Consider the following 11,480-nt stretch of genomic DNA (forward strand, 5'->3'; position numbering starts at 1 on the left):
TAAATAAAATCCACCATTGCTCAATTTCTCCTGCTTCCCCTCCAGAGATGTCTGGTGTACCCCCAATGGCACCAGTACCACAGTTTGGGAACCCCGGATCTATAGGATTCAGGGAGCTGGGGTGTTGGAGCGGGGATATCATTCTTTCCCCGTCGAAAACTAGACTCGTTTTTGCCCTTTTCCCTAGAAACAGCTAAACCCTCACCATTAAATGACTGAAAACGAGGAGCCAAGCACTGTCTTTCAGGCAGTACTCTGCCTTCTTCACCTAGACCAGTAAAGGATGATGGTGTTGAACCACGTGGGCGTCAATGTGCTGAGGTTTAGGATGGTTTTAATCTAGCCAGATGCTTGAGAGAACCCCTTCTTCCGCGCCCCTGTTTTCTTTTTAAACAAACCACTTCAGATTTCTACATGGCTACCTTGGAGGGGAGTGGGGAGGGCAAGGTGGCGACAGCCGGAGCAGTAGCATCTGGCCAGGTGTTAGGAGCTCAGCATAGGGGCTCCCCCTGCTGGCTCTATGCCGTCGGCGCCCTTTTGCCCTCAGGTTACTTTCTTGTAGGTCTGCCCGGGCTATTTATTTTCCTTCTCTTTCTCTCTCCACTCCCCACCGCCCACCCTGCCAGTGTGTAGCCCGGCCCCTGCATTGTCAGACGGCGTCTGCCGCTCTGAAGTTTGCAGTGGTTTCCTTTCCAGCCTGGCCTTATCTCGGTCTGCACGTTGCCTCTCGGTGACTAATAACACAATAACATTGTCTCCGGATCAAATAAAGTCGGAGCTGTTTACCCGCTCTATGGGGGTTCGGTATAAAAGGGAGCTGGCGAGAGCTGTCCAAGCCAGAAGCGTTCAGGCAGTCGCGCTGGACAAGGAGCCTCTAGGTTTGCCAGTGCTGCTTTGGAGACTGTTACTGGGTTTGCAGCGCGCCCTGTCCCAAGGGAGCAGCTTTCCTTTCCAAGGGCGCCTCTGCTGAAAAGCTCCCCCGGGGCTCTGCAGTTGAGAAGTAACCGCTGCTCGTGGCTTGTGCTTTGTGACTGCAAAAGAGCGACCGGCTGACGTTGGCGGGATGGATTGTACACAGTTGATTTTCTCCCTGCTGTTCGTGCTCTGCCCAGGAGCCCAGGAAACAGGTAGGTGTGAGCTGGGGGGCAAGGACGGAGTGCAGGGGGCTAACCACTAACGCGGCTGCTCCAGGTGGGATCAGAGGTGCCGCAACTCGGGGTGCTGCTACACCCCCAGCCATGGAGTGACTTTCATCATGTATAGGGTTTACGGTGTAGGTCAGTGGCTCTCAGCACCGCCACGGTTCAAATTGTTCCAGTGCCCCTGGGTGGGATTCCAGGAGATTGGTCCAGAACCACCTAGTCCTTCATACAGACAGCTCACGGGGTTCAGACGTCCACAGGACTAAATCAGGAGCGAGGTCAGGTCCCGCAATGGGCTTTCCCTGGGCTCCCCCCACCCAGGTCTTCTGCAAACCTCGAGAAAGGGTTTGCTCCCCCCGCCCCGTAACTTGTTTTTGTGTTCCCCAGAGATGATTTAACTAGCCCGGGCAGAGCAGAGGTCACAGCACAAGCTGCTAATCATAATTTCGAGGCTGTTAAATGGATGTGAATCAGTCACCTCTCGCTACTGAATGGAACTGAAGGGAAGGTTTAAAAATCACCTCCCGCCCCAAATCCTACAGTAAAACCTTTATGTCCCGCAGTCTCCTGCAGGTTTGGGGGGCGTTGAAGTCTTGCTTCGTCAGTATTCACTACACCCTGGTTAGGAAAAGCAGATCTTATGGGTGTGCTAATTTCTTTCCATCATTTCTCCTCCCCAAACAACGTGTCTTCTCCGGAGCTGGGTGGCCCCAACCAAAGGGAGGCGGGAAGGCTTCAAAACCTGGTAGTTTTGATGCAGAATTACAAGCGCAGCCACCCCTTTGCTGGGGTGGGGACAGATGCTGCAGGGAGTGGCCACAGCCCCTGCGCATGGGGAAGACGGGAAGGGTTAATGGAAGGGACAGGTAATAGAGCCGAGGTCCCGGAGGCAGGACCCCAGCGCCCAGAGCAATCTTCACTGCCCTGACTCCCTCACCTGCAATCCCAGCTCCCTTCCCCAAGCGAGCATTGAAAGGGAGGGCGGAGGGGACTCGGAAAACTACAGTCTGACGGCTGGGGAATCCTTCAACAACCGCTGGGTGCGTGTCTCCTTACGACAAATCAGAGAAATGCACCAGCCTTTGAATACCCCCAGTAAACCCCTGAGTTAAATGCCCCCAGAACTATGCAGAGTCCAGCAGGGAGACAGCATGAGAGTTGTAATCCTGACCCCCAGCGCCCTGGTACATCTGACGAGGGTGATTCTGTTTCAGATACAAATTTAATCTCAGCCATGCACACGAGCTATTCCGCTTTGCTAGACCCTTAAAGATCTGGGCAGGGGCGGGTGATGAGCAGATAGATACATGGCTATGGGACCAATCAATCTCCCTTCCTACCACTGCGCTCCCGCCAGCGCGCTTGCCTGGCTCAGAGCCGCCTGAGTCCACCGTCCAATTGTTCCATGCAGCAGCTGCGATGCAAAGTGCTCCTGGAGTCACTCGCCTGCTAACCCCGTTGCTCTCGCTCTCTCCCCTGCAGCCTTAGGCGCTGAGCTGAGCGCTGCTGTGGCCGCTTCTGTCGCCGAGGTTCGTCCTTCTAGCTCCACCTGGCCGCTGCGCAGGGCCAAGCGCTGCTCCTGCTCCTCCTTGATGGACAAGGAGTGTGTCTACTTCTGCCACCTCGATATCATCTGGATCAACACCCCGGAGTAAGTGGGGGGGGGCCCTTGGAACGCTCTAACCTCCCGTTCACCCGGGCATTAGCGGCGATGGTTGTGAGCCGGTCGCTATGGTTCCCTTTCATTAGAGCCCCAGTGTTCTTTGAAGAGGCACCACTGACAATGGCTCCCTGGGGCACCAGCAAATACAACCACCTCCATGCAGCCAATGCACCAGCATGGTCAGTGAGAGCACCTGGGCTCATAGGCTGCATCTGAAGAGTTCATGCCATTAGAGGGCTCTTCAGTACTCAGCCCAAGTGAAATCCTGTACAATGAATCCTGTGCATTTTTAGCAGGCATTTTACTTTAGTTGAAAAATATGTTTAAAAAGGCCATGCACTGCTCTAGAGGAATATTTTTAAGATGCTAGAGAGGAATGAGTAGTTGACGATGGAACAGTATGTGTTAGCACAGAATTCTCTATACTAATATAGAGCCGCATCTCATACTTGTAATCACACTAATGTTCCCATTGACTTTAATGGAGAGACCACTCACATGGGGAAAGCAAGCGAGATTTGGCCTTATAGGTGAAGCAAATAGCTTAACGCTAGGCACAGCAATTCTAACCTTTCCACAATTCTTAAAGTGTTAAGATACAACCAAGACTATTTCATAGTTAGGATAGGATGGTTGATGCTATAAAATACTTTTCACTGAGAAGCACAGAAGGGTGAAACGCTGGTGTCTTGTTTCTACCACCCTTATTCACTTGGAGTGGTAATTTTCTTTGGGAGTCTCTTCAGAGCAAAATCTGGTCCTAAATAACTAACTATGTTCAGTGAAACCACACTGTTTCTTAAGAATGGCTGGGAGACCGGATTGTGAATGAGTACATTTTATAGAATAGTGGGCTTGTGTACAATGCAGAATACATTACATTTTTACACTTTCCTCATTAAGGATGAAGCAATCCTCAGCTGATGTAGTGAATATTGACTTCAATGGAACTATGCCCTTTAACACCAGCTGAGGATCTCACTAATTTTTTTAAATTTATTCTTTCTGTGCTTGCAATTTACCAACATTCAGACAGGTCAGGTTCTGTTGCCTTCTATTGCAAATTGTTTCATATTTCTTAATTCATGATTAAAAATGCATTAGTCACAGAAGCAGACACTGTAATCACAGTGCTTCAGTGCAAATTTTTCTGATAATATCAAATTTGTGACCAAAAGAGCCTTCCCAGTCCCGCAACCTTTACTCACAAAACCAGTCCCATTGATAAGATGACACAGAACACACCCCCTCAGTTCTAAGGCAATGAATTCAATTAATATCTTTCATGTTGATTTTCTGATCATAGGCGGACTGTGCCGTATGGGCTTGGTGGCCCTTCTCGATCGAGGCGGTCTCTGGAAGATACAACCGCTTGGAAGCAACCAGAATCTAGCAAGAGATGCCAGTGTGCCAACCAAAAAGACAAGAGGTGTCTGAACTTCTGCCAAACAGGAAAAGAACTCTGGTGGGTTACTATTATTATTATTATTGTAATCAATTTTGAAATGCACTCATTGTAAAGGGCCAGGTTGTGGTATATCTACTCATGTTGGTGAGTATTTACTCAAGTGAATAGTCCCAGGGAAGTCAGGGGCACTACTTGCCTTACAACTCACCAGCATCATTAAGGATACCGCAATCTGGCCCAGAAGCATCAGTTACATTTCTTAGCTTAAGAAGATGGATCATGTAAAAGTGTCACCAGGTAGACTGAAGTCTTGTTTTTTAATAGCAATATTGTTTTCTTTTATGAAAACAGGGCTCAGTCCACACTGGAGAAGGGCTGGGATCATCTTAACAAAGGTGAAGATTGCATGGGACTTGGACTGAAGTGTGTGCACAGGCGACTACTTAACAGCAGGAAAATGAGAAGGTGAGCTATCGTACCCTCTCCTGAACAGGCTGATGAAGTTTCAATAAAGTATAAACACAGCAATTGATCCTACTCCCAGTTGACTCTGTATGAGTTCAGCCTCTGACTTCAACTGGGAGCAGAATGGAGCCCTAAAACATGGACTATTTCTTTTGATTGTTGCTCATCCTATAAATCAGGGGTGGCCAAACTTACTGACCCTCTGAGCCACATAAGATAATCTTCAGAAGTTCAAGAGCAGGGATGCACCTACCCAGGCTCAGGGCTTCTGTCCCACAGGAGGCACTTGCTGGGGCTCGGGGATTTAGCCCCATTCCTGTTGAACCCCTGACCCCAGTAGATGCACTCTGCAGGGCTCAGGCCCCAAGACCTCCCTCCGCACTGGACATAAGCGCCTCCCCCACCACTCTGCTGCAAGGTAGAGGGCTTCTCCACAAAAAATCTGGTATGTGGAGAAGGGAGGTGGGGGAGGGGGCTCTGCAAGCCCCACTTTAACTGTAAAAGAGCCACATGTGGCTCATGAGCCATGGTTTGGCCACCCCAGTTTTAAATCCTTACCTTGCACAATTAAGCTTATTGAGCCCCATACTGCTGACTTCTTCTGTGTGCTCTAGGCTTAGCAGAACATCAGCCTGAAACAAAATACGAGCAAATTAAATCTTGACAGAAATATCCATTGATTTTTAGTGTGCTCATGCATGATCTGTACTGTTTGAAATTAATGTGTCCTTATTAGCCTTGTAAAATGAGAAGCTGAAATTCATTCAGGGCTGATTTTTCATGCATACTTCACATTTATTGAAATGTAAGTTACCCATGTACCCAGGTTAAAAATGCCATTTATTCGGTGAGGCATTGCTGGTTTTATAGAACATTGTGGTTCTGATTCTCCACAGCCTTGCCCCTTGTGTTGTCAAATAAACCTAGGCAAAGTGAGTGCAAAATGCTGCTGTTGTAAACTACCACACAAAGGGGTAAGGTTGGAAAGAGACAGGACCTCAGAATTAGGACTTTTGGGTTCTATTCCCCATTTTGCCACTTACTTCAATGGGATTCAAGAGTAGAAATATGTTTGTGTAAAGGTTGCACTATTAGACCCTGTGTGCCTACAGGCAACTCACTTAACTTCTCTGTTTCTCAATTTACTCATCTGTAAAAAGGGGAAAATATTGACCTATCTCCTGGGAGTGTTGAGGCTAAATTAAATTAATGTTGAGAGAGCACTTGGAGATCCTCATGTAATAGGTGGAGTGGCATTAGCTGGCCATATTGCAATGCAGTGTAATCCCAGTTGAACGATATAAATGATGCAGTGAGCCCACTTTTTCAAAGAACAGCTTTGCAGTAGCACCTCCTGTGAGGCAATCTGCAGCTTGCCATTCTTGAAGCAATTTATGACTTATTCCATTTATCTCTAAACAGAATTTGACTATGGGTAACATTTTCAAAAGTGCCAAAGTCCCATTTTCAGAAGTGGCATAGGCACACAGGAGCAGAAGTTCTCTTGCTTTAACTGAGTGCTAAGGGACTAAGTTACTTTTGAAAATGAAATTTAGGATTCTAAGGCCCAGATCATCAAAGACATTTCGGCTCCTAACGTCCATTTAAATCAATGGAAGTTAGGAAGTTGTGGATCTGGGCCCAAATCACTTACGAGCTTTTGAAAATTTTACCCATTACCTGAATTCACTAAAACTGGGTTCCACTTAATCTTAAAAAACCCCAATAATAGTAAAAAGTAGCCAACAACTACAGAATATCTTTTAATTTGGATACACACAGTTTCTGGGGATTAGGGTTTTCAGACTTGCCACAATATCTAATGGGCTGGATCTTCAGTTGGTTTAAATCAGTACAGCTCCAGTGGATCTATGATAATTTACTTCATATGAGGACCTGGCCTCATAAATCTAGATTTAGATTTATGTAATCAAAATGCTGATTTTACACACACACACACACACACACACACACACACACACACACACACACACACACCTATTATTCACACAAGATTGATCTCAATTTTTATAATAGTATTTGGTATTTTTCTTGTTTTTACAGACTAGAAGCCATTGGTAACAGTATCAAAGCTTCCTTCAGTATCGCAAAGTTAAAGGCTGCACTGCATGAAGTGAAGAGGCTGAAGCATAACAGAACACATAAAAGGCAAAGCATCTGGGAAAGTCTGAAAACAACTTCTTAGTGAGGAGATCACCAACCCTAACCCTTCTCCATCAACAATAACTGATAGAGCATTGCCGAAGCTCTGTTTTGACTTTCACATTTCACATGGCAAGGCATGTTGTTCTAAATATTAAGCCATCCCTTAACCCCCACCCCAAAGATAGCTAGAAGAGAACCTAAAGAAATCTTATATTTGGACAAGGTAAAAGCAGTGAAGACCTAACAGGTCATACTTCTGGAATCCAATTGGACGTGTTAGATTAACAAACGTTGATTGACAGCTGCCTGTCAGAAGAAGAAAGGGAACATTTGAATGCTGCTTCTGAAAAGAAGTTGTAAAATGGAGTGTTGTTGATCAGTTTGACAGATTTCAGGGAGAAAAAAAAGACTAATGCCAAAAGATGTTGCAAGGAATACTTGATACAGAAACTCCTAAAAAGAAGAGAAATCAAGATTTGAAAGGAGAGACTATTTTTTTTACTTATAAATTAAAATGAAAGTGAACGACATTGTTCTACTTTAATCAGCACTCATTGCATAGATACAAGTCTACCTCACATACTGTATACTGCACTTCTGCAAAAGTATTTTTACAAAGTATTGCCTTTACTTATCAGCCACAACCCTTTGCCTTTTTCAGCAGTCTGGTTTTCTAGAACAACCACAGTCATCTGAACGGCAGGGCAGACATTGTGTTTGTTTGGCTAACCAAGGTTTTGGATAAAGAAAGGAATTTTCAACATAAGTAATAGACAACAGGGGACATGATCTTGTTTAACATAACAGGGAGGTTTGGACAACTGAAGGTCTAATAATAGGGTTTGTACTGTATTGCAGGTTGCCAATAATCCACTGACCCTGATGTGTAGCAGAAAGTGTTGCTAGATCAAGAATTTCTTCAGCGTCTTGTGTCATGTAAATGTTTGGAGACAGAGAGTTGTTTAAAATGAAACCAAAAGGCTAATTTTGGGTGACTGTTTATAGCAGTGAATTTACTCACATTATTGAATTTGCTGACTGAGGGCTGATGGAATTTTATGATGTGCTTAATTTTTTAACAAATATTTATGTTCCTACAAATTATCCATTTATATTTACCATGTTGAATATACATTGGAATGGGCCATATTGGTCTATGCATGTTTTATGTATTTCTGTGTGAAATTGGGAAATGCTTTGTGCCTGTCAAGGTAAATATCTTTAGAAATAAATATTTTTAACTATTGTATTGGTCTGGTGGTTAATATTCCCAGATGTCAATACGATGGCTGGAGTAAGGCCGGGCCTTCCCTGGGACTGACCTTGGATGCAGTGGGAAGGCTTATATGTTCCAATGGCCCTGAGGGTTATGCGAATGGGAGTTTTAACTCCTGGTGGGGGCACCCAAGCCAAACAAAAAGGACCAGATGAAAAGCAGTCCACTGGTCCTCCAGGTGGGGCAGGGGGCTGAGTGAGAGGTCAATCTATCCTCATGAAAAAATTAATTCATAAAGTAGCCATTCTGGCAAACCACATGATAAGTGGGGCAGTGGAGCCTATCTTGTGCCCTAAGAGATGGCTAACAGGGTGTATAAGGATTCAGATTAAAAAATTCTTGGACTGGATAAGAAATATTATATCCAGAGGAACTGAGCCTCCTCCCAGCAAAGTTAATGGTCCCTTTAACGTCAGTAGGACCTAGACTAGACCCTGAGGTATTCATAGGAGAGATGGACCCATCGTTAACATTTGCATCACTCCAAGTCCTTTGGCTTAAGGCAGCTGCAGCTGGATGGACGCCGCTTGAAGGGACTGTATACCAGGTAAATCAAACGAGAAGAGAAGGCTTAAAAAGTAACTCTGACCATACGATGAAAGTTGTTATCAAATCCCACAGCCAAAGGAAATAGAGCTGGTAAAAACTTGTCAAACAGAACATTTCTTTGTTTTGCTTGAAAAAACAGGCTTTTTAAAATAAATCAATACATTCAGCCAAAATTTTGAAAATTTGTTTTATTAAGAACAGAAATGGAATGAAAATGCATTTGAAATGTTCAGACATCCTGCAGCTCTTCCATATATTGGTGACCAGTTTGTTTGTTGGCATCCAAAAAACACTTATGTACTGGATGCTGTAGACTTCACTTTGTTACTCATAGACTTTAAGGGCAGAAGGGACCATTGTGATCATCCTAGTCTGACCTCCTTCAGGCTCCAGAACCTCACTCACCCACTCCTATAACCGACCCATACATTTTTTGTGATATTTCAGTTAGACAGAGGGCCAATTTCTCTTCTCAGGCACTCTGGGTCAATTCCATTGAGACCAAGATGGGCTGCCCTTGTGTGAAGGCAGTAGCGTAGCAGGGGTGCGGCCGCTCTCCCACTGAGCACAAATGGTGCCTTTTTAATTTTACTCACCAGGGAGCAGAAAAAAAAAGTGCCTTTTTTTGTGATATTTCAGTTAGACATAGGGCCAATTTCTTCTCTGAGGCACTCTGGGGCAATTCCATTGAGACCAAGATGGGCTGCCCCTGTGTGAAGCCTTCACAGTGAAGGGGGATGTGTAAACTAATCACAAACCAGACTTTTCAGCGAAAAGAAGACTCCAGTGGGGGGATGCACCCTTGATCTCTGTATTTTAAAGGGAATAGGCCCTCTGACTGCTTTAGCAAAGGATTTGGTGACCCTTTTCAGGTGTGAAAAGACCTCATTAAAGTTCATTCCTTTTGCACTGATTGACCTTTGTTGTTAAATAAATAAATAAATACTCTGGGCTATGCTTCTTCCCCTGCTTTCTGGCTTAAGTAAACACAAACATACAGCATGTTCAACATGGTCTTCCACAAGACCGGCATCATGCCGGGTGACATCACAGGAATCAGCAAGGCAAAGGTGTGAACTGAGGCATGTAAGCAGACTAGGATCAGAGAAAAGCCGCCTCCTCACTCCAGCCTGCAGCCAGGGTCACTGTCACGGAAGGAAGAAAAAATACAGTTTTAGAGTCAAATAACCAGGGCTGTGTTTATTTTTGTTTTGTTTTTGACATTTTTCTTATATCACCACCTATTTTGGTGGATAGCAGAATGGTAGTTCCATCTTAACTCTTGTTCAGAGTGGCTAATTATTTAAAACACAACTGTTCCTAATGCTCTTAAATCCACATGTTGACTCAGATTGTCTCAACATTTGCTGTGCCTTATGAAGGTGCAGTGTAGCGGTAGTGGTCTGAATGTGGGGTTATTTGAGCAAGGAGTTCCTGAGGTATCACACCTGCCCCCTAAAAATCCTGTTTACAAAATCACTTGGTTCTTCTAATATTTTGTGTACCTATCCAGAACTCAAACTGGCTCTAATCCTTCCCAAACCGATCTCAGTCAGCCAGGATTTAACTCGCTAATGCATAGCACCCATTGCCCCTGCGGGGAAGCAACATCTCTAAAGCTATTTAGGCTTAAGTTCAGAATTCCACATTGGATCAAAGCTTAATTGGCATGCACCAGAGAGTAAAATACATATTTGCAGCAAGAGTCTCCTTCCTAGTTTTTAGAAGGGCAGGAGGCATGACCAAGCAACCTTAATTGTGCATTAACAAACTTTTTGTGCAGGTACTAATGGCTCTAGATTATCTGGCATCCGAAAATGGATTTAAAACCAAATAAAGCAGAGAAAGTCCTCATAGGGCACATCATGCCTGTGGTCACCTTGATGCTATAAACTGCATTCATGCGCTGGTAGGGTGATATCATGCTCTATATGACAGAGAGTCTGTCTTGGAATTGCCCAAACAAGGCCCCCATACAACAACCTATGAGACTATCTTCATTATTGTAAAGGCCTACAAAGGGCAAAAAACACTCTATCAGTGAGAAACAGAAAGACTCACTGTCCTGGTGATGAGCATACATCAGTGGCTAGAATAGATAGATGACAGAAAACTGAAACACAGACACAGGTGGAATTTAAAAGTCAGTTTATTGATGTGGTCATGAGAAAGGGAAGACAAGCTATTTTTAAGTCCAGGTTCCCTCAAATAAAAATGTATTGAGGTGTCCCCAAGTTCTTTTCTGTCTCAAATTAAATAGCCAACATATATCAATATCGCTTCTGCGCAAAAGAAGGGCTTAGTATGTTGAGATATTTTCTGCTGCTGAGATTGCTGGAATAGGGCCCAGCCCATTATGAAACATATGTTACTTGGAATAAACCCACGACAGGCAAAATCTCTATTGAAACCAATGGACATTTGCCCGAATTACGGACTGCAAGATCAGGCCCTTCATTATTTTAATCAAACTAAACCTACAGCAATTATTTAATTAAATATAATTTGCAATCCGTTCTTGATCAGCCAATTTTGTTTCTTTTTTCTGGGCAATGATTGATTTGACTGAAATGGCAAAATGAGGCATACAAAAGAAACAAGGCTTTAAAACACTGCTCAAGTTGTATTTATTTCAGGAAAATAATATGATACTGGAATTCTTTGCACCTTATCTACATGGTTCTGACCTAATTTTTTCACAAATGGCTACTCTAATCTGTGCCACATTATCACAAGCTATCCCACATTAAAACATCCATAGTGTCCTAATGTTACATATGTTTAGAGTTTACTCAGCCAGACATCAGCCTC

At 44.3% G+C, this 11,480-nt stretch overlaps 1 protein-coding gene across 1 annotated transcript; it reads left to right on the plus strand.

Annotated features, from left to right (window-relative positions):
- Nucleotides 1-745: 745 nt before the first annotated feature.
- On the plus strand, nucleotides 746-8,044 carry EDN1 (endothelin 1). The gene is made up of 5 exons (XM_030549536.1): nucleotides 746-1,127; nucleotides 2,625-2,793; nucleotides 4,112-4,270; nucleotides 4,565-4,678; nucleotides 6,743-8,044. Exons 1-5 carry the CDS (start codon nucleotides 1,064-1,066, stop codon nucleotides 6,882-6,884), a joined length of 648 nt encoding a protein of 215 aa, XP_030405396.1. The 5' UTR covers nucleotides 746-1,063; the 3' UTR covers nucleotides 6,885-8,044.
- Nucleotides 8,045-11,480: the final 3,436 nt, after the last annotated feature.

This window comes from Gopherus evgoodei, chromosome 2 (assembly GCF_007399415.2).
Source record: "Gopherus evgoodei ecotype Sinaloan lineage chromosome 2, rGopEvg1_v1.p, whole genome shotgun sequence".
Classification (NCBI taxonomy): Eukaryota; Metazoa; Chordata; order Testudines; family Testudinidae; genus Gopherus; species Gopherus evgoodei.

Bases quoted from the DNA above. Each gene is read 5' to 3' on its own strand.
- EDN1 (XM_030549536.1), top strand. From the start codon at position 1,064: ATGGATTGTACACAGTTGATTTTCTCCCTGCTGTTCGTGCTCTGCCCA. The intron at 1,128-2,624 runs GTAGGTGTGAGC...TCTCCCCTGCAG, and splicing joins CCCAGGAGCCCAGGAAACAG to CCTTAGGCGCTGAGCTGAGC. The intron at 4,271-4,564 runs GTGGGTTACTAT...TTATGAAAACAG, and splicing joins CAAACAGGAAAAGAACTCTG to GGCTCAGTCCACACTGGAGA.